A 24,987-nucleotide genomic window follows, 5' to 3' on the forward strand; every position below is an offset into this window, starting at 1 on the left:
CAGGAGGAACAGCATGAGAGAGAGACTGGTAGAGAGGAGTCAGAAAACACGGGCTGGGGAGCAAAAACAAAGCCTCGCAGCTGCTGTCAGATGCCTCCCAGACGATAGGCAGAACACCCCGACAAGCTGAACCCTGGTATTCCCTTGGAGGCACACGTAAGAGCAGGAGACAGAGGCACCGCCTCCAGGAGACAACTCCTCCTCTCCACATCCCCAAACTTTGGCTTGGCTAAGGGCAGAGAACAATCCCGAAAAGAGGACAAGTGATGCTTGTCATCACATTTGTGGACCCTGCTCACACATTTCAAGACTGTTCGAAAACATCTGGCTGGGTGTGTGCTATATTAGCACAGAAATGATGAGAACACAAACAATGCTTGGCACTGGTTTGCTGCAGTTGATGTCCGAAGATATTACAGATTCAATCTACTGAGGAAACCCTGAGGACAAAACAAGAAGTCACGAAAAAGGGGGCACCTGGGTGGCTCAGTCGGTGAAGTGTCTAACTTCGGCTCAGGTCCTGATCCTGGGGTCCTGGGATGGAGCCCCATGTTGGGCTCCCTGCTGCTTGGCGGGGAGCCTGCTTTTCCCTCTGTCTCTGCTCCTCCCCTCCACTCCTGCTCTCTCTGTCTCTCCCAAAAAAATAAATAAAATCTTAAAAAAAAAAAAAAAAAGAAGTCATGAAAAAGCCTGGGACAAACCAACATCAACGACATTCCAGCATGTGGAACTGCCAACCCGGCAGAGCGGGCGGGGGGAGGGCTGCAGGCTGAGACGGTTTGCCGCCCACATCAGCCAAGTCCGACCATGAATTAAGTAAGGTGCTTCTCTTGGTAAGTCACGTGCTGGGAAAGTAGTCTGTTCCCACCCCCCTATACCTGGCTCAAAGTTCATCAACCTATTTACAACAATTTTGGTTCAAGACTCACTGAAACGTACAGGAAATTAATGAAGAATAGAAGAAGCTTGCTGACAGACGAATCTGACTACGTTACTGATAGCCCGAATCTAGCATCTCACACACAATGCTGTTCCTGATCTGGCTCCTGCCCAAATGCTTAGCCTCGGTCTGCCCACTGCCCGTCGTGCACGTCTCCCATTCTAGCCATGATCAACTTCCTCCATGTCACTCTCCTTCATGACCCTGGGCCTTTGCACATGCTATTATTCTTTCTGTCTGGAATGCCTTTTCCATCCATTTCTGCTTTTTAAGCATCTACTCATCTTTCAGGTCAAATAGCTCCTCCTCTCCGCCCCCCCACCTTAGTAAAGCCAACCTTAGGTACTAGGAGCTAAAGCTCCCAAATGGAAACGCAATTCCAGAAAATACGAGAGCTCTCAACTGTGGAGTAATAAGCAACAAGCCAGGAAACTTCTGCTTTCAAGACAAGCAAAATAGGAACAACAGCTTCTGCCAGACACTTTAAATATTTAATCACTGATTCTTACACCAACCCTGCAGGTTAGGTTGAGAGTAATTTACCCGAGTTCACGCTGCCAGTCATTGGTAGAACAGAACTGCAAACCCAGATCCACTGAACAAGAAACACAGGAGAGCGACTTAAAATATTCTAACCGCACTCCTGACATTAATGAAGATAGACAGCATTTTCTAATCCGTTGCCAAATACTTACAACCCTATGACGTGCAAAGACCTGTGTTACTGTGTAGATTAAAAGTGGGTACAAAATATAGTCCCTTGCCCTCAAAGAACTTAAGAGTCCAAGCAGAAGAAAGGACCTGGCCACAAATAAGGGGCAGGATTCCTGGTTTAGGGACAGACTCTGGCCCTGGAACTCAAGTGGGGCCGCAGGAAGATGAGGTTCGTGCTTCTGGGGAATTGTTCCTAGGATACATCATCCACGCTTCTTCAAAAAATGATCTCATTGGCCTGTGCTTTTTGTGACTTGCCTCTTTCACCCCAAAGTCCACTGTGTGTAAAATTCTACTCATTTGAAGGACTCAGTAAATCACTAAACCGAAGAGAAATAGTATTTAACCCTATTTTTGGAATTTCTTACGACTTCCAAGATACGTCTTGAAATAACAGCTGCGTTTGGCTTGGTGTAGAATTTAGAAAGAAGATACACCCCCCTGGTGAAACTCTGGGGCATGTGGCATTGTGACTTGTCCTAGGGCATCTTAGGGAATGTATCAAAGTGGCATTTTGTCAGGGCCAGGTTTAATGTCTAATGATCATCCCCAGGAAGACTTTCCTAACTCCCTGGAAACTGCCCCCTACCACGAGACCCTCCCCTCTAGAGTAATATTGGTTTAACTTTATCCTGCCAGACCTCAGGGGCCACTCCTTGAGCTCACTGTAGACCCTTACATCTCCATGCTGCGCTCACGGTGCTGCATCGACCTCCCAGAAGTCCTCTCCCCAGGGCCCCTCCCACGCCCAACTGTGACAACCCCACTGTCGGTCACCTTCCATGACCCCCAGCCTCAGGCAGAAAGCTATTTCCTTCCTCACCTCATACGTATAAAAGATTTTTTATTCTGTTAAAATTCTGTATTTGTACAGTTGTCCACCTATATGTCAGTGTACCTGATAATGGATTCAAATTTGGTCATCAGTTTATTATTTATTTATTTAAAGATTTTATTTATTCATTTGAGACAGTGAGATACAGAGAGAGAGCATGAGCAGGAGAGGCAGGGGGAGCAGGAAAGGCAGGGGGAGAGGGAGAGGCAGACTTCCTTCTGAGCCAGGAGCCTGACGTAGGGCTCGATCCCAGGACCCAGAGATCATAACCTGAGCCGAAGTTGGACGTTTCACTGACTGAGTCACCCAGGAGCCCCTTGTCAATAATTTTTTTTTTAAAGATTTTATTTATTTATTTGACAGAGATAGCGAGAGAGGGAACACAAGCACGGGGGAGCTGGAGAGGAAGAAGCAGGCTGGAGAGGGAGAAGCATGCTCCCTGCCCAGCAGGGAGCCCGATGCGGGCCTCGATCCCAGGATGCTAAGATCATCACTTGAGCTGAAGGCAGAGGCCCAACGACTGAGCCACCCAGGTGCCCCTGTTGTCAATAATTTTCAAAGTGCCCATTATACCCCTGAGGCTACATAGGGGAATCCGACATGGTATCTTTGCTCATGGTCTAGTGTTCTGTACACATGGTATGTGATGAATGGACACAGGGACAACGTTCTGCAGCAGTACAAAAGGGAGACTCTGTCTGAGAGTCATGGAAGACTGCAGACAAGAAGTGGGGCCCTCTCAAGGGGCGCTGGGGTGGGGCCTTTCAGGGAGGCAGATGGACAACATCTCTGGCGTAGGCAGGGAGGTGTGAGTGTCCACAATATGCTCGGGAGTGCTGTCTGGAATCTGGGATGCGAGACTGGGGCCTGAGATAAAGGTAGAAGGGCCTTTCTTTCTTCCTTCCTTCCTTTTTTTTTTTTTTTCCCAGAGAGGGAGGTGGGGAGAGGCAGAGGGAGGGGGAGAAAGAGAGAATCTTAAGCAGGCTCCACGCCCAGCACGGAGCTGACACAGAGCTTGATCTCATGACCCTGAGATCATGACCTGAGCCAAAATCAAGAGTCAGATGCTTAACCCACTGAGCCACCCAGGCGCCCAAGGGTAGATATTCCTAAATTCTGAAATTTCACATGCCTTACAAAGCCTTCTGGTGAAGAACTCTCAAGGACAGAAAATGTGAAAATTTTAGAGAAATATTAAATTAATGATTCCCTCCAACCTCATCTGGTATTTAAAAAAAAACTGCGCTCATTAAGTGCATCAAGGAGGAAATATGCATATTAATACACAAAACCCCACACTAATTAGCCGATCTGTCAATGCCGTGTTCAAGGCAGCTGATCCAGAATGAAAATCACAGGAACCTTGAACATTTGGTATTTTGTGCTGGCCTGTGTTTGAATGCTCTTGGGCTCAGCATGCTCTTCGTTTATCTGCTGAACGTAGGCAGGGATGCAAAACAGCTGTGAAGAAAAGCGCATGGTCTCCACCCAAGTGAGGCAATGGCCGTGGGGGCCTTGAATGCCATCCCCATCTCTCACTTCCGGGGAGTCTGACCCGGGAGCTGAGGTGGGTCTGGCTGCCATACACCTGAAAGAAAGTGAGAATCTGTCACCAGGTAAAAGAAACGGGTCGGGCCGAGTGGGGCTGGGGGGTGTAGGTATGTTGAAATGATATTTTACATCGAGAAGATGGTTGGCAGCCACGGATCAGAACGGTAAGAGAAATCAAAGGAGATGTGCCAAAAGCATGTGGTGACGAGGGGAAGATAGATGAGAATTTGAAGCCAGATGAGTCAGCTGGGAACAAAGTCTGAAAGGATCCAGAAGCAGCCCGTCGCTGGTCAGGCAGAGGAAATGTTATCCAATAAATCGAACCAAGCCGTCAGAGCAGAATGAGGGGTTTCTTCCAGGTTCCAGTGTGGCTTTCAAGAAGGGAATCTAACTCAATGTCATTGTCACCAACATTCCTGATGGCCTACTGTGTGCTGCTCTTGGAGCCTCTCCTGGCTGGGCTTCAAAGCAACCCAATCCCGGATGGTAGTTTTCTCGGCAAAAAAGCAGCCTCTGATCCTGGGCTGAGTCACTGCCGCTGAAAATCAATACCGTGCCTGGCCTGTGAGCTACTGGGCCTGACACACTTCAGTAGGGCCCCCTTCCCCACCAGAGGGGACAACGATGCTGGGTTTACAGCCAGGCCGGCCCCAGAGCCGTGCCCTCGAACCATCCTGAGGGTCCTCTGAAAATAGCTGGAAGGGAGGGGCAGTAAGGAACCAGTTCACGTGACATCAAATACTGCTCCGGGACTCGCTAATGGGGAATGTTCAGTAAACGTCACCGGAATGAATGGTCTATCTACTCAACTGTTACACAGGAAATAGACAATTTCTTTGACCATTTGGCTGACCTCATTGCTATATTGACACACTGTTCATTGGCTCATTAGAAAAAGAATATAGATCTTTCCAATTAATCCAAAGCTGGACAAGGCCTTGAGCGGTCCCCGTAATGCTCCATTACTCAAGAGTGTGGTCTGGGGCAGGCAGCCTCAGGGAGCCCCGGGAGCTTGTGAGAAATGCAGACTAGCCACCCACTCTAGATCCAATGCACCAGGATCTTCATGACGCCCGTGTGATTCGTGTGCAAATTTAAGTTCAGGAACCCCCACTCTGGTTCATAACTCTCCATCCTAACCTTCAATGGGCTGATTTTTTTAAAAGACCTCCAAAGGAAAGAGTTCCCATAGCCCCCACGTTTAGGAAATTCTGCCTGTGTTCATTTCACTCCACTAAGAATTTTGGGAGTATTTTATGCTTCAATTCAGTGGGAATTCTGATCAACCACTTCCATTAAGCTCACAAATGAAGGGGGCCACTACCCATGATCTTGCACAGAATGCTTCCATCCCTTCTGGAGGGATTCCTGGGATGGCTTTCTGATGGCTGCCCTAGAACCCCGTCCAGGTCCTCCCTGAGAGTCTCTCCAGGGAGGGTCAGCGTACCAACCCAGGGGGCACATTCACATTGCTACCCATGTACAGGGCACCCCCTGAGTGTACAGAGCACTGAATGGTCATCTACTGCCATTGGGAGTCCTCACCGGGGATGGAAAACTCAAATGTCTTCCACAACCAGGCAAGTAAATAGGAGCTGGGCTCAAGATGTCAGGGAGCGTTTGGAGTCATGCCTGCCTACCCAAGAGGTAATCAAATCCAAACATTTTTAAAATGTGTGCTGACCTAATGGGACTCGGCGAGCAAATGTCAAGTCGCAGGCCACCAGACAGAAACCCCTAGTTTACAAGCTTTTCAGGAGTCAAATCTGAGTACCTGGCTGTCTTTGCAAAACCCCAAGGCACACGCTGACTTCCGGCTGGTTTGCCAACAAAGCACCAAAGGGGGGGTCTGAAGACTATGACTCTTCTCTAGGGATAAAGTCCTGCCCAGGAACTGGCCCCAGTGGCTTAACCGTGAAGTTCTGTCTGGGAGTTTTTAACCACTGAGGAAGTTCTACAAATCTGACCACTTTGAAGGTCCCGAGTTGCTCAAGAAGGAGATACCGCCTGACGTGCCGGGCTTTCTGGGAGGTCATTCAGCATTTCCCCATACTGGCCTCGCTGTCACCCTGAGTGTCATCTCGGCCCAGGCTCCCAGGGCTGCTGGGTCCTGGGGAGATGGACCCCACACTTATTTAACAAACTCAAGTATCAGGAGCAGAAACCTCGCCCTGCAGAACTTTGCAGCCCCTCATCCTGGATGGGGCGGGCGCTGTGGACCAGCCCGCTGTCTGTGAGGCTTCGGCTGCACCTCCCGGTATCCTAATCCGGCCTCCTCTTTATGACAGGCAGGAACTCCTGTTAGATCCCCTATCAATTACATTTCGCTTCTCATTTCAGTCAAAGTGTCAACAATCTGGAATACTCCCCCATCCCTCTAGCGGTATTTTTAGAACAAACAACTGACATATTTAGCTAAAATAAATCACCTTAAGAAACCCCCGTTTGGCTCATTTTTTTGCTCCCAGTTCGGCTATAAATCTCAACTCAGACTAGTGACTAGAACCAGCACCCAAGCTGGAAATGACACTGACAGGGTGAATGAAAAACACGCCTGGAATCACACTGCCCGTGTCTCAAAGACCTCCTCCTGTGTCTGAGGTTGGCATTTTTTTGAAGGCGCCCTTTCACGTGGTGCTATCCACAGCAACAGAGTAGACATGGACGGTCAGGACTGTCTCGAGCGCTGTCTCACGGTGGTGTGAGGGGCCGAGGACTCCTTGACTCTGCTTAGCTCAGTAAGCTGGTGAGCAAGAGCCTTTGGCACAGTAGCCATCTAGTAAGTAAATGGGTGAACAGGAAATATTTGAAAGTAAGTCTTCCCATTAAATTATCTGGCTTGGAAAAAAAAAAACCCAAAAACCTATTCTCTCTGAACCACAAAGCCCTTGGTCATTTCCAAAATGTGGGAGGGACTGACCACAAGCAACTCTACTGACCAGCCCCTCCCCAAAGGCCATCTCTCTGGAGGATTTCCCTGTCTTTATTTCTTTTCTTTTCTTTTTTAAAGATTTTATTTATTTGACAGAGATAGAGACAGCCAGCGAGAGAGGGAACACAAGCAGGGGGAGTGGGAGAGGAAGAAGCAGGCTCACAGCAGAGGAGCCCGATGTGGGGCTTGATCCCATAACGCCGAGATCACGCCCTGAGCCGAAGGCAGATGCTTAACCGCTGTGCCACCCAGGCGCCCCTCCCTGTCTTTATTTCTGACATAGCTCCCATGGCCCCGATTTCCCCATATTCCCAAGTCTAAGGATGGGAGCTCAAGTGAAGAAAGGAGACGTCTGGGTCTATTTTGGTGGATGATGGCAGATGGGAAAAGAATGGGAATCCTCCAATCACCCGGGCCTAGAAGGGGCAGAGCCCAGAGCCAGATGTGACAAAGACAGAGGAATCCGTGAGGCTCTATAGGATCAAAATGGCAGCCTCCACTCAAAGTCAGGGTGGGAGCCAGGAAGGAGGAAACTGGGCAGGGTGTTGGGAAACTGAGCCAGCACTCTGGGACCAGAGGTGGACAATGCTTTTCTGGGATCGGATGCCAGATGGGACTTCGCGTCCTTGCACCAGGAACCTGCGCTGTGAATCCTGGCCTGTTTTACGTTTCCCACATTCCCTGACTTGACGTCCTGGTGTTCTTGTGGAGTACAGCACGAAGGGTTTGGTTGGGTTTTGCTTGGCTTTGTTTCAGCGGTGCGAAGGAGACCAAAAGCAGGACCCTTGTCCCTGGGGGCTGGAGCTTTCACAGGGAGCGCTGCTCTCCAGGGGCCAGGGTGGCGATCTCTGTTTCCTCTGAGGCACTCGGTACACTTCAGAGTAATTCTTAATGTGTCACCGTGAGCGGCACGAAGGCGGGGATGTTGCTTTCCTCGGCCTCGGCAGAAAGTGGGGGCTCTCTGACCTTTAACTAGGGAGGTGTTCAAAGGACAGTGAATCAGATCATCTGTGGGTGGGGTTATTGATCCCCACCAGCTGCTTCTGGCTCAAGATTCCCACGAGATACTCATGGGATAAATGTGGAGATTGTCTTATCTTCTTTCCTCTCAGATGTTTTTGTTTGGTTTTGTTTTTGTTTTTTTTTAAAGATTTTATTATTTATTCGACAGAGATAGAGACAGCCAGCGAGAGAGGGAGCACAAGCAGGGGGAGTGGGAGAGGAAGAAGCAGGCTCATAGCAGAGGAGCCTGACGTGGGGCTCGAATCCCATAACGCCGGGATCACGCCCTGAGCCGAAGGCAGACGCTTAACCGCTGTGCCACCCAGGCGCCCCTGTTTGGTTTTGTTTTTAAACAAATACTAAGCAATAAACTTTCACGACCTTAAAATGCAAAAAGACCATTACGAATGCACTGACATTCAACTGTATTTGGACTGTCGGACGTGTTCTGCACAGTTGGCTGGGTAACTAACAGGGGATCTCCATGACCCACATTTCTGCAGTAAGCAGAAATCATTATTTTATATAGCAAACTTGGCAGATTCAGACCAAAATGGACCATCGGAGAAACACAGGTAGACACAAGCTTAGCTGTGAACTAAGGCTCCCAGACTGCTCAGCAGGGTCATTCTTTTCAACCATTCATTGCGCAAACATGTATTAATGTGTGCGGCATGGCAACTGCTGGGCTAGGTGTTGGGGATCCAGAGTTTGCAGGAAACACCTTGCATTAAGTCTGATGAGATACTCCATACTTTGACTTGTTGAATGAGACACTTAGAAGAACTTGAGATCTTGGACAGAAAAGCGCCAAAATAAATAAACCTGCAGGCCACCATCAGGCATAGAGAACTCTGGTGTGGCTGCCCTGGCCTCTCCCAGCTGCCAGGCCGCCCAAAGAGCTCTCTCTCCTGTGATGGGAGAGTGGGATGTCCTGCTTTCTCTCCAGCATACTCTGAAATAACCAGGAAAAGGGGAACTCTCTGGAGAGGAAGCAGGATACCCCGTGAGGACCTTAGACTGGGGGCCAAACAGCCGCAAGCACATGGACTTGGGGAGCAGAGACTGGGCCAGTACAACTCCCAGTCTGAGGACAAGGCCATCCCTAGTCCTGGAGAAGGAAGGGTCTTCTCATACACCAATAGGGCCTCAAATACGTTTCTCTGCCATTTCTTCTTTTCCAGTTCTTCTACCCTTGCCTCACAAACCCAATTTTCAGTTTCTAAGCCATTTTTCATTGCCTTTTCGGTATGCTGTCTCTTAACAAGCACCTCCATTCACTGAAGGCAACACCAGAGACCCAGAACCTCCCAGAAAGATTGCATAAGTGGGCTGGCACAGGGGGAGGAGGCTGCCACTCTGCTTCAGCCACCCCCTCCCAGAAGAGCGGTGGCTTCATGACCCAGAGCCAGAGAATCCCAGAGCAGAAGGGGCCCCAGCCTTCTTATCGCAACCTCCCAAGAATGCTGAAAACCCTCCCATCACTACACAGGTTGAAAAGGAGAGGCTGGAAAGCTGATTTTTGTTTTAAACTCTAGCAAAATATACATAACATAAAATTTACCATTTTAACATGTACAGTTCATTAAGTACTTTCATATCACTGAGCCACCACCAATACCATCCGTCTCCAGAATGTTCTTCCTCTTGCAAAACTGAAACTCCAAACCCATTGAATGATAACTCCGCATTCTCCCCTTACCCTAGCCCCTGGCAACCCCTGATCTACTTTCTGCCTCTGGGATTTTGACTGCTCTAGGAACCTCATATAAGAGTAACCACACTGTATTTGTCTTTTGGTGACTGGCTTATTTCACTTGGCGTAATGTCCTCAAGGTTCATCCATGTGGTAGCTTGTGTCAGAATCTCCTTCCCGTTTAAGGCTGAATAATATTCCACTGTACACATATATCACATTTTGTGTATCCATTCATTCATCAGTGGGCATGTGGGATGCGTCTACCTTCTTAGCTACTGTGAATAATGCTGCTGTGAACACGGGTGTGCGATATCTATTTGAGTTCCTGCTTTCAATGTTTTTGAGTACTTACCCAGATGTGGAATTGCTGGGTCATATGGCAATTCTATTTTTAATTTTTTGAGGAACTGTCGTACTATTTTCCACAGTGGCTGCACCATTTTACATTCCCACCAGCGGAACAGAAAGGTTCCAGTTTCTCCACATCCTCGCCAATACTTGTGACTTTCTGTCGTGTGTGTGTGTGTGTGTGTGTGTGTGTTTGTGTGTAAAACAGCCATCCTAAGGGCTATGAAGTGGTATCTCACTGGGGTTTTGATTTGCATTTTCCTAATGATTAGTGATGCTAAGAATATTTTCATGTGCTTATTGACCAGCTGAATATCTACTCTGGAGAAAAGTTTCTTTGCCCAATTGTTGTTTGGGTTTTTTTTTTTGTTGTGGAAAGTTGACTTTTTTTTTTCGTTTTTATTTATTTTTTTAAATTATATGACGTTGGTCACCATACAGGACATCATTAGTTTTTGATGTAGTGTTCCATGGAAAGTTGATTTTCAATAAGCTATTGCACCACTGAATTTGCTCCACTTTGATCCATGGTGTCTTTGAGGCTGCTCCCCACCCTCCTTTGCCCCAAGATCCTCCTCTCCAACTTGTATCCGAGAGGTGGGCATCCCTGGGTTGGTAACCTTGCACTCATCCCTCCCAGACCCCCTTCAGGTATCCACAGATTACTTCTCTTGAGTTAATGAGAACAATCTTTCTTTGTGGCCCAACTTTCTATCAAGTGCAAATGTAATGGGCGTGTTCGTTACTCTTATCACTCAGCTCAGGCTTAACAATAGCCCACAGCACCAGGCTTCTCAGTGATCACTACGTCAAAACATTACTTAATATCATTTTTCAACTTAAATAGAGTGTAAGACAGAGTGAGAAAGAGACAGTCTTACTTGCCAAGTAATGATTTTTTTAAAAAAACAGATACATGCTCCACTTGGGTCAAGAATGATCCTAACCATGTTTTCCAGTTTATTGACAAGATTGACAGGGGAAACAGCATAAACATCCTGTTCATGTGGACTGCTAGCTCTAAGAAAGCGTAAACTGTCTTTCTCTTATTCATGGCAGCATTCCTGATACCTAGCATGGCACGTGGAATGTGGTAGGAACTCAGTGCTTCAAAAGCAGTGGTTAAGAGCACAGATGTTGAGGCCAGACCACCTGGGTTCAAATCATGACTCCACCACTGACAAGGCGGGTAATTTTGGACAAATTAGTTTACTTTTCTGTGCCTCCATTTCCTTATCTGTAAAATAGGCATGATAATATAATCTACCATGGTTCTTACGATGATTAAATTAGTTTAAAATGTGTTAATTGCTGGGGCGCCTGGGTGGCTCAGTCGGTTAAGCATCTGACTCTTGATCTCAGAGTCATGAGTTCAAGCCCTAATTGGGGCCAGCATGGAGCCCACTTAAAAAAAAACGTGTTAAGTGCTGATGAGAGTTGTCTATACCAAGGTGTATATATACGCCAGTGGTTATTAATGCTAAATAACTGAATGAATAAACGTTGCGTATGTTCACTTCTTTCCCTAGTTAGTTCCCGTTGGTGTAAAAAGAAACGTGATCATGTGACAGAATCTGCTCTCGCAGGTACGAGAGTAGAAGATCATACACGGAAGTGTTTAGAGAAGCTGGTGGTCTTCTGGCCAGGTGACTGAGGACTTGTTTCAGGATCTCCTCATGTATCAAAGTTATGGGTCAGAAAACATACTTAAAAGAGTTGTCAAAACACCTCAATGATGCCACTTGGGATTTGTATCTTGAGAAGTTCCAAAAATCACATTCTTGTGCTTCGTGTAACATTTGATGGTTTAAATAAGAAAGATTAAAATTCAAATCAATTAAAAATCTATAATTAGCAAAGCTGCGCAACCACAATTTGTCTCAGGGCAAGAGACTATACCTAGCTGTGGTTGCCCTTCGCGGCCACTGTAAGTCTTGCTGAATTAGAATAAAACATTCTAACAGACACATGAAAAAATGTTCAATATCATTAGCCATCAGGGAAATTCAGATCAAAACCACATTGAGATACCACCTTACACCAGTTAGAATGGCAAAAATGGACAAGGCAAGAAAACAAATGTTGGAGAGGATGTGGAGAAAGGGGATCCCTCCTACACTGTTGGTGGGAATGCAAGTTGGTACAGCCACTTTGGAAAACAATGTGGAGGTTCCTCAAAAAGTTAAAAATAGAGCTACCTTATGATCCAGCCATTGCACTACTGGGTATTTACCCCAAAGATACAGATGTAGTGAAAAGAAGGGCCATATGCACCCCAATGTTCATAGAAGCATTGTCCACAATAGCTAAATTGTGGAAGGAGCCGAGATGCCCTTCAACAGACAAATAGATAAAGAAGATGTGGTCCCTATATGCAATGGGATATTACTCAGCCATCAGAAAGGATGATTACCCAACATTTGCAGCACCATGGACGGACTGGAGGAGATTATGCTAAGTGAAATAAATCAAGCAGAGAAAGACAATTATCATATGGTTTCATTCATTTGTGGAACATAAGGAATAACAGGGAGATCATTAGGAGAAGGAAGGGAAAAATGAAAGGGGGGTAAACCAGAGGGGGAAATGAACCACAAGAGACTATGGACTCCAGGAAACAAACAGGGTTTTAGAGGGGAGGGGGGTGGGGGGATGGGCTAGCCTGGTGAAGGTTATTAAAGAGGGCACGTATTGCATGGAGGACTGGATGTTATATGCAAACAATGAATCATGGAACACTAAATCAAAAACTAACGATGTACTGTATGGTGACTAACATCACAATTAAAAAAAAAAAAGAATGAAACATTTTAGTCACACTACCGTTCTCAGATGCCACTGTTAAGTATGATACTATCTGATATATTTTCCCAAGACCAAAAGCAACAAATTGTTGGCTCTCGTCCCAATATTTTGTCTAAAAGTGAATCCCCATGGCAGAAACACAAAGTCTGTGAGGGGCTGATCAAAGCGTTGGCTGACAGACTGCCGCACTGTCCTCGGGAAAGACAACTGTTCCAAACCTCACCTGGCACCTACTTCTATCTTCTTGGGCCAATGAGGAAAACTACTAAGTAAAACGTAGTCATCAATTTGGAAATTTTGGCAAAGCTGCATTTCAAAAGAAGAAATATCACAGCTCCTCTACCACGTACAGTAGATAGTGAATCTACCTGAATTTACAAACACTCTTCAACATAAAAATGGATTCTTTGTTCGATTTTATTTTGGAGAACACTTGCAATGCATTAAAGACATTCACTACATCATCAGCAAGTGATTTCTCATTCCTTTGTTTAGGTATTTAATAGTTAAAGGGTTTACAAAAATAATTTTTCAACAGAAAAAGAAGGTAGTTCAGGAGGAACAAAATAAGAATGACACATAGAGAAATTGTAGAAATAAATCCAACCATACCATGACTTACATTAAATGTGAATGGATGAAACACTGAAGACAAAAGGCAGGAATTATCAGACTAAATAAAAAAGCAAGACCGTGGTGGCTCAGTAGGTTAAGCGTCTTGATCTCAGCTCAGGTCTTGATCTCAGGGTCATAAGTTCAAACCCTGCACTGGGCTCCATGCTGGGCATGGAGTGTACTTAAAAAAAAAAAAAAAAAAAGCAGGGTCCAACTCTATGCTATCTGTTAAGAGAAGAAGTATTTGAAGAAATAATGGTTAAGAATTTTCTAGAAATGAATAAACAATACCAACGCACAGTTTAAGATGGCCTCGTGACTCCGATGGAGCAGAAGCCACTCTGAGCTGTTTCACAGTGAGAATGTACAGTGCCGGCAACAGCAGCAATTGGTAGAGGCCCGGGAGAAAAGACAGATGACATTAAAATGATCTAAAATTAAACAAACAGTTGACTTCTCAACAGCTACAAGAGGAGCAAGATCATTTGTGCTGTGAGAAAATGCGAGCCTAGAATTATATATCCAGTTGGAAAAGCTCTTTTGAGAGTAAAGCCAATATATTTTCAGATACAAACTGAGAAAGTGTGCCAGCAACAGACCCTCACTAAAATTTCTAGGATAATCACTAAACAACAACCAAAACAGAATGCTTCTTTTCCAAATCAGTAAGAAAAAAAGACATGTAACAAAAACATAATTAACCTAAAAGAAGGTAGGAAGAGAGAGGATAGCCTATGAAAGAAAGGGCATGACAAAGAGAAAGCACAGAAGAAGCAGGAGATACTAACACAAATGTACCAGTATTTACAGTAAATGGAAATGAACTAAATGTTCCAGATAAGTGTCAGTCTGAGTTAAAAAAAAAAATCAGCTGTATATAATGAGCACAAGAGTGACCCTAAAACATAAAAATATAAAAAGCTGAAAGTAGGAGAATGAAGAAAGGTACTCCAGTATACACACACAAACGTGTGCACACACATACACACACTGCATATGTGTACCTGTATATGGACACACAAATGTAGATAAGTATTGTGGATAGCATCCAAACTAGATTCTGAGGCAAAATGAATTATGTAACTTCTTACATAATGATACAGGGTTGAATCTACCAGGAAGACATAGCAATTCTAAATTTATATGCACCTAAGAGCACAGCTTTAAACTATATAAAGCAAACACCGCTATGACTGTGTGGTGAAATAGGACAATCTACCATCTCAGTGGCAGATTTCAACGTATCTCTGCTCAATAATTGACCAGCATGAGAGACTATGGACTCTGAGAAACAAACTGAGGGCTTCAGACGGGAGAGGGGTGGAGGAATGGGATAGGTTGGTGATGGGTAGTAAGGAGGGCATGTATTGCATGGTGCACTGGGTGTTATATGCAACCAATGAATCATCGAACTTTACATCAGAAACCAGGGATGTACTGTATGGTGACTAACAAAATATAATAAAAAAAAATTAAAAAAAAATTGACCAGTAAACAAAAACCATTAGTAAGAATAAGGAAGATCTGAATAGCGGTATTAAAAGCTTAATCTAATACAACGTATAAAAATGTACTCCCAAATGCGGAGAGCATTCTTTTCAAGCACACTTGGAGGATTCATAAGACGTGACCACATGCTGGGCCACAAAACAAGCCTCAACCCATTTCAAGTTCATATAGATGACAGTCTCTGAGCACAATTCAGTGAAGTTGTTAAAAGTCCATTAGCAAAAGGTAAGTGGATAAAACCCATATATTTGACAATTAGAAAACAGTTCTAAAATAACTAAGGAATTAAAGAAGAAGAATGGAAATTTAAAATGATTTAGAATGAAAGGATGATAAAAATTTCAGATGTTGAAACTGTGGTCTACAACTAAAGCAGCACTTGGCGGGAAATTTTTAGTCTTAAATGTTTATGTCGGAAAATAAGAAAGACAAAAATTAATGAACAAAACACCTAATTTGAGAGATTAAGAAGGAAAACCAGATAAAACAGAACAAACTCAAAGAAAAAAGAAAAAAGGAACTGTTAGAAATAAGAACAGAAATTCATGCAAGAGAAAGTAAATATATAGTTGACACCATAAAAAAGCTGGTTCTCTGAACAGATCAATGTAACAGACAAATTTCTGGCAAGACTGTTCAAGAACATCAAAAAGAAAGCATATTAAGCAATATTAGGAATGAAAAAAGACTTAACCGCAGGTGCTGTATGACAAACAGATAATTAAAAAACATGAACAGCTCCATGACAATAAAATTTAACATTTAGATGAAATGGATGAAACCCTTAAAAAATATATATGTTATATATATTTTAGCTTCTATGTTATACGTAGCTTGATAAAAGAAGCAGCAGAAAACCTGAATATCCTATAATCACTTTTATAAAAGCATCAGAAGTCTTTCCATAGGAAAAAAACCAGCCCCAGATGGTTTTACAGGCAAATTCTACCGAAACTTATTATTCTAGAAGCAGATCATTCCAATCTTACACAAATGATTCTAAAACACACACAAAAGAACCACTCCAACTCATTTTATATGAGGCTAGCCCAACCTTGATGCCAAAACCTGACAAATATACAATGAGAAAGGAAAATTACAAGCTATTTCACACATGAACAAATATAAATGTTCCTTAAAAAATTAGTAAACTGGATCCACTAAAAAAAGCTAATATGTCATGATTAGGTTGGGCTTATTCCAGGAATGTAAGGTTAATTTAACATTTAAAAATATCAATATAACATTCACAGGTTAAAGAAAACCATACAATCATCTCAACAAATATAGAAAAAGCATTTGATAAAATTCATTATCAGTTCATGATTTAAAAAGATCAACTCTTAGCAAACCAGAAAGAAGGAAATTTCCTTAACCTCTTAAATAGTATCTATAAACAAACTTGTAACAAACATAATTCTTAATGGTAAAACACTGAAAGGATTTTATTCAACTATATTGAAGGTTCTAGCAAGTCCAGTAAGGCCAGTTTTAAAGAGTCAAAGGATTAGAGATAAAGAAACTAAATTTTAATTATTTCAGATAAAAGTCATTGTCTGTATAGAAAATCCAAAGTAATCTATATATAAATTGTTAGAATTAACAAGAGTTTAGCTGAGTTGTTGGGTCAAGGAGAATATACAAAAATCAGCTGCCTTTCTATACACTAGCAACAAGTACATAGTGAATTTGATAAAGAAAAAAAGACGGCATCCATATAGTGTATACAAATGGAAATTTTTTCAGGTAACTAGGAATAGATCTAGGGAAAAAAATGGGCAAAATATTTATAAGAAAAATTGTAAAACTTCATTAAAAAGTATTTTTTAAAGACCTAACTAATTAGGTACAATGGCCATGGATTAGAAAACCCACTGTCACGAATATAGAATTCTCCCCAAGCTGAGCTATTAGATTGTTACTCCAATACAATTCCAATATCGTAATTCCAATATTGTTGTTGTTGAACTTGACAAACTTGATTCAAAAATTTATATGCAAACTCAAAGGCCTGAAATAGCCACAAAACTCTTGAAGAGCAAGATACAGGGATGGACCTACCTCACATATAATAAAGCTGTAGGAATGCAGAAAGTGGCAATCACACAGAGATGGGCACACTGACTGAAAGAACCAAGTAGAAAGGTCAGAAATAGTCCCCCACCGGCCCCCCCCACCCACATATGGGCATCTGATTTAAGACAGAAGTAGCACGTGGAGCAACAGGGAAAGGGATCTTTTCAGTACGTGATGCTGGGACAACTGGGTATCCACAGGAGGGGACACTACAACGAATCCTTCACACCATACAGACACCCATCATTTCCAGACGGACCCTCAGATTTAAGTGTGAAAGGTAACACAAGAGAGCTCTTAGAATATAACTTAGGAGACTATCTTCGTGACCCCGGAGAAGGGAAGGGAAGGTTTCTTGAACTAAACGTGGAAAGTACAAACCATGAAGGAAATGGGTGATATATTCAACTGCTTTAAAAAGAACTTCTGTTCATCAGAAAACAAGTCACAGATGAGATTTCTGCAACACATGTAACCAACAAAAGGCCTTGTAACCATAATACATGAAGAAATTTACGAATTGGCAAGAAAAAGTCAACCCAATTAGCAAAGGGGAAAGACTTCTCCCCGTGCTTCACAAAACAGGAAAGCTGAATGGCCAATAAACAGAGACAAAGGTATTCAACCTCATGCCACTTAAACTCACAACGTGACACCATTAACCAGCAATCACTCAGCCAGAAATAAGTCTGAAACATGGCAGGTTGGGGGGGGGGAGTGTTGGTGCGTGCAGCCCCACGGACTCGGCCGGTGGCAATATAAACGGGCACAGCTCCTTTGGAAAACAGTCTGGAATTATCTGCTAAAACGGAAGAGGCACATACATATCCTATGACCCAACAATCTCACTCCCAGGTAATACCCAGAGAAGTACGTGCACCTGTGCGCCAGGAGACCTGTACAGGAATATCTACAGCAGCTCTGTTCCTAACAGCTGAAAACTGCTGCAAACAACCTGTATATCCATTTCCACAGCCTGGAAAAATACATCATGGTATATTTATATAATAAAATACTACGTATCAGTGTAAAGGAGTAAATGGCTGCGTGTGCAATAAGGATGCGCCTCAGGAACGTAATGTTAAGCAGTATAAGGATATATATTCAGTACAATTCCATTACAATGTTTTTAAATATGCAAAATTAGAAATTTTTATTATTTGGGAGTATGAACATATATGGTATAGAAACACAAGGGAAGGCTCTGCCTAGAATTCAGGATGGGGTTAACATCCGGAGATGTTAGAGAGATAAGGGGATAGGACAGACAGGGGCACACAGGAAATTCATAGGCCATATTAATTTTCTTTTTCTTAAACTAAGAAGTGGGTATACGTGTCAGTCATATTATTATTTTAAATATATTTAGTAAGTATCCTTTGGCTTCTACTCAATATTTAATAACAATTTTAAAGGATTCTAAAATATCGTATTTGAGAACACTGGAGAAGTACTAGTCATCCTGATAATATGAATTCCTACCAACTACTGAGTGATTCCCATTACAAATGCCTTAAATGCACTAGCTTAGTGCAATGTCCTTGGAGGGGCAGCCGGTCTCTCAAGTATTACTTATCCTCGCTGTCACCAGGAAATGATGAAAGTTGGTGTTTGAGTACCTCGAGGGAGCCTAACAGGGACTAATAGGTCTATGATTCTCGGCTTCAGGCTAAGGGGCCGGCTAAAACAATTCTCCAGGCAACATTAAACTACCCAACAGTTAAACAGGCCTCAGCCTGACTGTGGCAAGGGCTTTCACCTCCATCTGGCAGGTACCGAGGAAACATCAGCCATGTCCTCAGCCTGCGTCTGGCTGATGGGACGCAAGAAACGTGAGGTATTCTCAGGCTTCCGAGAGTCTATGGTTCTGCGGGAGACAAGCCTGTCACAAACAAACAGATCCTACTGCGAGGCATTCGGGACAGGTGCCCACAGAATCTTGTTTAGGTTGGTGTTGAAATGTTTTACCCTGGGTTTGGAAAGCAACCACGGGATCCACCAACTACATCTGGCTCCAACTTTTAATAAAGTATTCTTGGGAAGAAGTTTCCCATCACATAGGAAGAAATACAAATATTTAAAAAGCAAACAAGTCATCGGCTGCTCTCAGACCTGCTGCCATATGCTTTGCTTTTTTGAGCTTACAGCTTAACATTAAAATAACAGGCTCGCATTCCTCAAATATCTCTACTGCTGTTCCTTACTTATTCTACTTGAAAAGGCTGTCAGCTGCTGTCACTTGGAAGCATTACCATATTAGCCACCACTGTTTACTGCTCACTGCCTGGTGTGGCTATTAGTTTAATAACCCTCCTCTCGGATGACACCCCAGGCTGTCTACACAGGGAGACACATGCTGGAGTCTAATGTCTAATGAAGGTGTTAGGGGTGGGAGGCAGGGAAACGCTGCTTTATAAATATTGATGAGACAAACTGAATTCAATTGCATCAGGTCGTACTTTACTGATGGGTAAAGGACCGAGCCCTCTTTCAAGTGCTCTGACCACCTGAAGATTCCATGGGCTAACCAGCTTTGGATGAAACCCAGAAATACACTCGGTGTGTGCAACGGAGCAAGTGTGAGGCCTGTGCGAAGTAAAACACTGCATTAAAGCCCTTTAATGCACTCAGCACAAACAGCCGAACGCACAAAAGAAATCTCTAATCAGAGGTTTCCTGGATTATAATGAGAGTTTTCTCGATGGGGAGAAGAGAAGTGCCCTTTTCACTTGAAGACAAAGAAATGTTTGTAATGGAAATGTGTGAACCAATTTTCCAAGGAGAGCTGCTGAAACGCACTGATTAAAAACAGGGAGGTGATGAGGCAGAGAAATGAAGCCACAGCGGATCCCACTTCACATTCGCCACGGCGCTGATTTCCCAAAGTGAAGAGAGCTGCCCCAAGCCCCTGCCCACATTCCTTCCCTCCCCACCGCCCCCGCGCCACGACTGACACTGCCACTTAGACAATTAGAACCTGCCAGCGTGCGCAGTGTTTACTGTTTCTGGCCTCTGTGTCCTGGTTACCAGGCTACTCCACTGAGGATAAAATGGGAACTGAGGCGGCCACACGACAATGTCCTTCTCCACCAAGCCTCCCCGACAGGCCTGGATTCAGGGGTTTGGAAGAATGTTGGGGAGATAAGCAGACAGTCATGCCTATGGCAGTTTATAATGGCAATTCTTAGGTTAGGTACGGAGATGAACTGATTTATTTAAGGAATTCTGGTTCCTGAGAACAAACCAAGGCACAAAGAGGTCAGGCACCTTGGTGGAACTTGCCTAAAATATGACAGCCACCTGGAATTAATGGAAGCTACTGGTAACGAGGACAAACAAACAGTGAAGCACCTTCCCCAGGCTTCGGTCATTGCAGCCCAGTCAGTCTAACTGCTGCCATATCCGTGCATACCTGCATTAGCATTTACTCAATATTTTTCTTCAAATTGACTTTAAGACAACTCATTTCAAAAAAAATCTGTCGTCTCCCTCTGACCAACAGTTCCCATGAAATCACACTTCGATATGCAGGTATATATATTTTTTAATGTACATTTAAAAATGTAAAACTATTAACGGTAAAAATGTTCGTCCACCACCCATCTGAAATTATCTAGTATGCACCAATGGTACACACTGGGAAAGACTCAATAAGGTATTTTTAACTTAATAAGGGTGACCTAACAGGCTACGTTTGTTTCCAATATCATGGAAAAACAAGAATAAGGGAAGTTTGTCCTATTTATCCTCAAGATATCCATGAAGGACTTAAATTAGATAGAATGAAGGAAGGGGGAGGAGTAAAAGTGAGTAACTTTCTGAGTACGGGAAAACAAAAGGCCAGGAGCACTTACATAAAATTCTCTGGATATTCACTCAGGGCCATGTCAATGATATTCAGAGCATCGTGGTAATGCTTCTGTGCAGACAGTAAGAGGGCAAGGAGGTGCAGGGAGTTGGCGTCATCACCTTGAAGTTGAAGAGCTTGGCGGACGTACCCCAGAGCCTCTGGGATCTGGTTTAAAACAAAATCAGGAAGAATTTTAAGACACGTGTGTGCGTGCACGTGCGCACACACGAAAGAAGCTACCACTTCAATATCTGAGTCTCTGTAAACATCAAAAGTCGTTTCACCCTGTGCCACATTCAGATTCTAATCTTCCTGATAGCCCAGGATATTAACCACAGACATGCAAACAGATGTCCTCTTCAAGCGATCGTGTGACCCACGGAGTGATGCAAGGGACTCTGTTTCTCTGTAAGACTGCCAATACCAAATCTTTTGTTTCTCCCTAAAACACAACTTCTCTTTTCCACAAAACTGATGCACTCTTGATTGTGCCCAAGATAATTTCACTCTCAATGGAGACACATACAGGTTGCCAGAGGTTCTTAGTGGAATTAAACTGCCTTAGCTGAACGGTTCTCATTTTTTAAGGTATTACCAAACTAAAGTACATAATAAGTTACAAAACTTTAAACAGAGCTTTCCAAACGATCAGACACCTGTGAGTCTTTCCAAGTTCCTTTGCCCTGGACACCTCCATTAGACATCAAGGAAATATGCAAACAAACAAACAAACCCCCACACCTTTCCAAACTACAACCCAAAATAACTCCATCCAAGAAACAAATTGCAATGCCACATACAAAGCAGATGTATCCAAATTCAAATAGGACCAGAGACAACCTTAACCTTTAAAATGCAAGAGCTGTTCAAGACTTTCTTCAAAATCATCCAAGCACCAGGGTTGATAAAATGCATACATAATGGATATTTGAACACCCGAGATTCCTTGCAGGTTTAACAGTGACCAGGGAGAATTAGAACCTGACACACTGGATTTCGAAATAGAGCTTGGGACTGAAGCATTCTTACACAACCGTCGCAGGGACTCCTTCCGGTCCCCCACCCCCCTAACTCCAGTCCCTATGTCGGACCTCTTAGCTCTCCTGCCTCTTCTCAGCCCTCAGTAACCTCACTCTGTTAGGAAGAAGCCACAACTTCCCAAACCTATCCGTTTTCCTCTCTGAAATCCTATTTTTGATGGATTTAAGTTGTAAATGTTGGCTGAAGAGGCTTTCTGCCACTGGGCCACAGCATCAGGGCTGTCACAGCCGGGAGAGGGCTCCTGCAGCCCAGCCCTTCATTGGTAGGGAGGGAGCCAAGTCCAGGGAGGTGACAAGGCTTGAGCATTGCCATCTAGCTATTGAGTGACTGAGACAAGAGTAGCTCTAGATTTTGATCCCCTCCTGTCCTCTCCTCCTGCTCAAATGGCATTGGCTCCAAAGGTAAGAGGGCCCCAGGCCCCTGCTCAGCAGGGATGCAGTTCTACGGAGTGTAGGCCTTCTGCTCTGGGCCCACAAAGGTGGTAGCTGCACCCATGAGGCCCCATCCACTTATCCTCTCCTCAAGGCGACCACCCACTGTGTGAACGGCACTCGGCCTGTTGTTACAAGGAGGGCCGAAAGGCAGATACACTCATGGTGTCGATTTGCAGGGGTGACCAGAGCAATCAGGGACAGACTGATACAGCGTGCAACATGACGTCCTTAAGGGCTAGCTGACTTGAAAGAATTCCAAGATGGTTCCTTCATTGAACGAGCATTACTGGGTGCCTGACACATGTCGGGCAGTGTTCCAGCTGCCAGGGTTAAGCGATGAGGATGACGGACAAGGGCCCCTGCCCTCATGGAATCTAAAGTCTAGGGAGGAAGACAGATCCTGAACAGGAGAGCTGAGCAGGAGGAGGGAGAAGGGCAGGCCACCACAGGAAGGAGGCTTCGCGTGGAAGGCGAGAGAAGCTCCGGTGGAGGGGGGGACCGGTGCAGAGCTGTTGCAGGAGCAGCTCCCCATCGGTCCAGCTGTGAGCCCCACTACACCAGGCGAAAGGGCCCATACAGAGGAGGCATCTTGGCTTTCTCGGTCCCCGGGTCACCACTGGAAGCCAGTCCTCCACACCATTCCCAGGCCTGCGGGGAGTCCGAGGCATGCCTACAGCCCAGGGCTGCCCGGGGAATGGCATGTCTGGGGAACTGACCTTTGCTTCACCCTCCAGTCAGCACTCAGGAATGTGCTGGGGTTACCACCAGTGTCTTGCACCTGGTGGGCAGGCAGGCATGTGGCCAGAGCCTCAAGAGCAGCTGGGAGGGGATGGGAGGGGATGAGAATGGCAAAGGCAGCTTCTGGAAGCTGCCACTGGGAAGATGAAGGCCAGCAGAGCTGGCCTCTCCAGCAAGGAGAATGTTGCTGAGTCCTGTATTCGGAGGAGGGAGCCACTGTGATTGTCCCGATCTACTACATGTTATAAAGGAAGCTGCTACCTCTCACCCCTACCTGCTGGCATCTTCCTTACGACAACCAGTGGCTCATTCCCCACCATGCAGCACAGCACTGGGCCTGCCAGCAAGGGACAAAGGCTCTTTGGTGACTCTGGGCTCGGGGCACCATCTCATGCTGCCCTCTGAACCCTCCAGATCTGTGGGCTTAATCTCCCGGAGCAGAGCCTGGGACACCTGTGTCTTCCCAGCAGGGGCTCAGACTGATACAAACACTGGTGGCCGTGCTGTGAGGAGTCAGCATCCTCTCAGAAGAGACCCCAGCTCCAGGTCCGTCTCAGGTGAACGAGAGAAGACCAGCTGCCGCCTCAGATGGAGGCGCTGAAGGAGCTCCGCACCAAGTTTAGGGAACATGCGAGAAACTGACCTGTCTGGAGATGGCAAGCTGCAGAGCCAGGTAGAAAGCTGCTTGGTGATCTGTAGGTGACAGGCTGTGGGCCCTGAAAAAGTATTGGCGGCCATTAGTACACGGGTTACTTTTCCTAACCAACGAGCATTCACATTTGCAGTTTTACACCAAAGCCACGTATTTAACTACGTAATGTTTCATTTAAACTCTTCTCTTTTGTCCACTAACAAAGGTAATCCCTCTCATGACTGTGTGTAGGTATGACACAGGAGCATGCTTCCGTATTATTCCGGCATCTGAAATGGCAGCCCATGGTCCTTGGCTTTGAGGAGGAGCCTGGAGGTGAGGAACCCACAGGCGCTGCGGTCTGACCCCCCACCCCCAGCAGACGCCTCCCCTGGAATGAGCAGGAGAGGCCCACCGTGTCATGCTGGGACGCAGGGAGGTTACGAGTGTCCTTGGCAAGGCAACGGCTGCTTTGGTTAAGTTTTGGCTTGGCCTTAACGCTACTTCATCCAAATTTCTGGATTTCAGAGAAACCATATGAAAATCAAAGACCTGGCTTTGCTTGTAAAATGAGGTTTTGGTTTTTGATGAACCATGGGAAGAAAAGAAGTGTTCTCGTTCAGTCTTTTGAAGCTTTTACTAAGTTCCATGCAGTTTACTAACGTAGCCTGTGTAACTGTGACATGCAGGGCTCTGTGGCCGGACGCTAGGTTTGATTAACTGGCCTCCGACTGTGGATGGGAAGAGGCTGTACTGGCCTACTTGATGGCAAACAGAGTCATTCTTGCTTTTATGTGGAAGTCAACTGTACTTCACCAAGAGTAACTCAAAATGTGACTATGCATGAGGCATAATTCTGTGTTGAAAAATCAGGAAGGAAGAGAAAAACCAACTTTTACTCTCTTTAAAAGGCACTATGAGGCAGACTAATTACAAATTGGGGGGCAGATGGTAAACAACCCTTCATGTTCTTCTGTCAACACTCGGTGATTAAAGGAGGATCTTCTACCAGCAGAAAACAAATTCAAGATAAAAAAGGAAGTCAAATCATTATGGATTTGACTGCATCGAACATGCCAAGGATGGTTTTCTGTAGTAACAAGGCCTTTTACTGAATCCGTCCGTCCCACTGTGGAGAAAAAGGCTCAAAAGTCTTCCAGGTATTTGGCATCCAGAAAATATGCAAAGTCCAACAATCAGGGCATTGTTTAGGCAAATGTGGTAGCTTCAGGGTGGGCGTGGGGAAAACCATGGTGGTGGTGGTGGC

General features: G+C 44.9%; 1 protein-coding gene across 11 annotated transcripts in view; it reads right to left on the bottom strand.

The window, feature by feature from the left end:
• TTC7B (tetratricopeptide repeat domain 7B) overlaps positions 1-24,987 on the bottom strand; it is a 226,892-nt gene that overhangs the window by 71,607 nt on the left and 130,298 nt on the right. For all 11 annotated transcript variants that reach the window (XR_004620268.1, XM_034642624.1, XM_034642623.1 and 8 more), the window contains 2 exons: positions 23,733-23,805; positions 20,881-21,041 (listed from right to left, as the gene is read on the bottom strand). Coding sequence is in view for 10 of the 11 variants with exons in the window: in XM_034642624.1 (XP_034498515.1) it covers positions 20,881-21,041; positions 23,733-23,805 (234 nt within the window). In the remaining variant the exon portion in view is untranslated. The remainder of the gene's footprint in view (positions 1-20,880; positions 21,042-23,732; positions 23,806-24,987) is intronic.

The sequence above is a fragment of the Ailuropoda melanoleuca genome, chromosome 14 (assembly GCF_002007445.2).
Source record: "Ailuropoda melanoleuca isolate Jingjing chromosome 14, ASM200744v2, whole genome shotgun sequence".
In the NCBI taxonomy this organism is placed as follows: domain Eukaryota; kingdom Metazoa; phylum Chordata; class Mammalia; order Carnivora; family Ursidae; genus Ailuropoda; species Ailuropoda melanoleuca.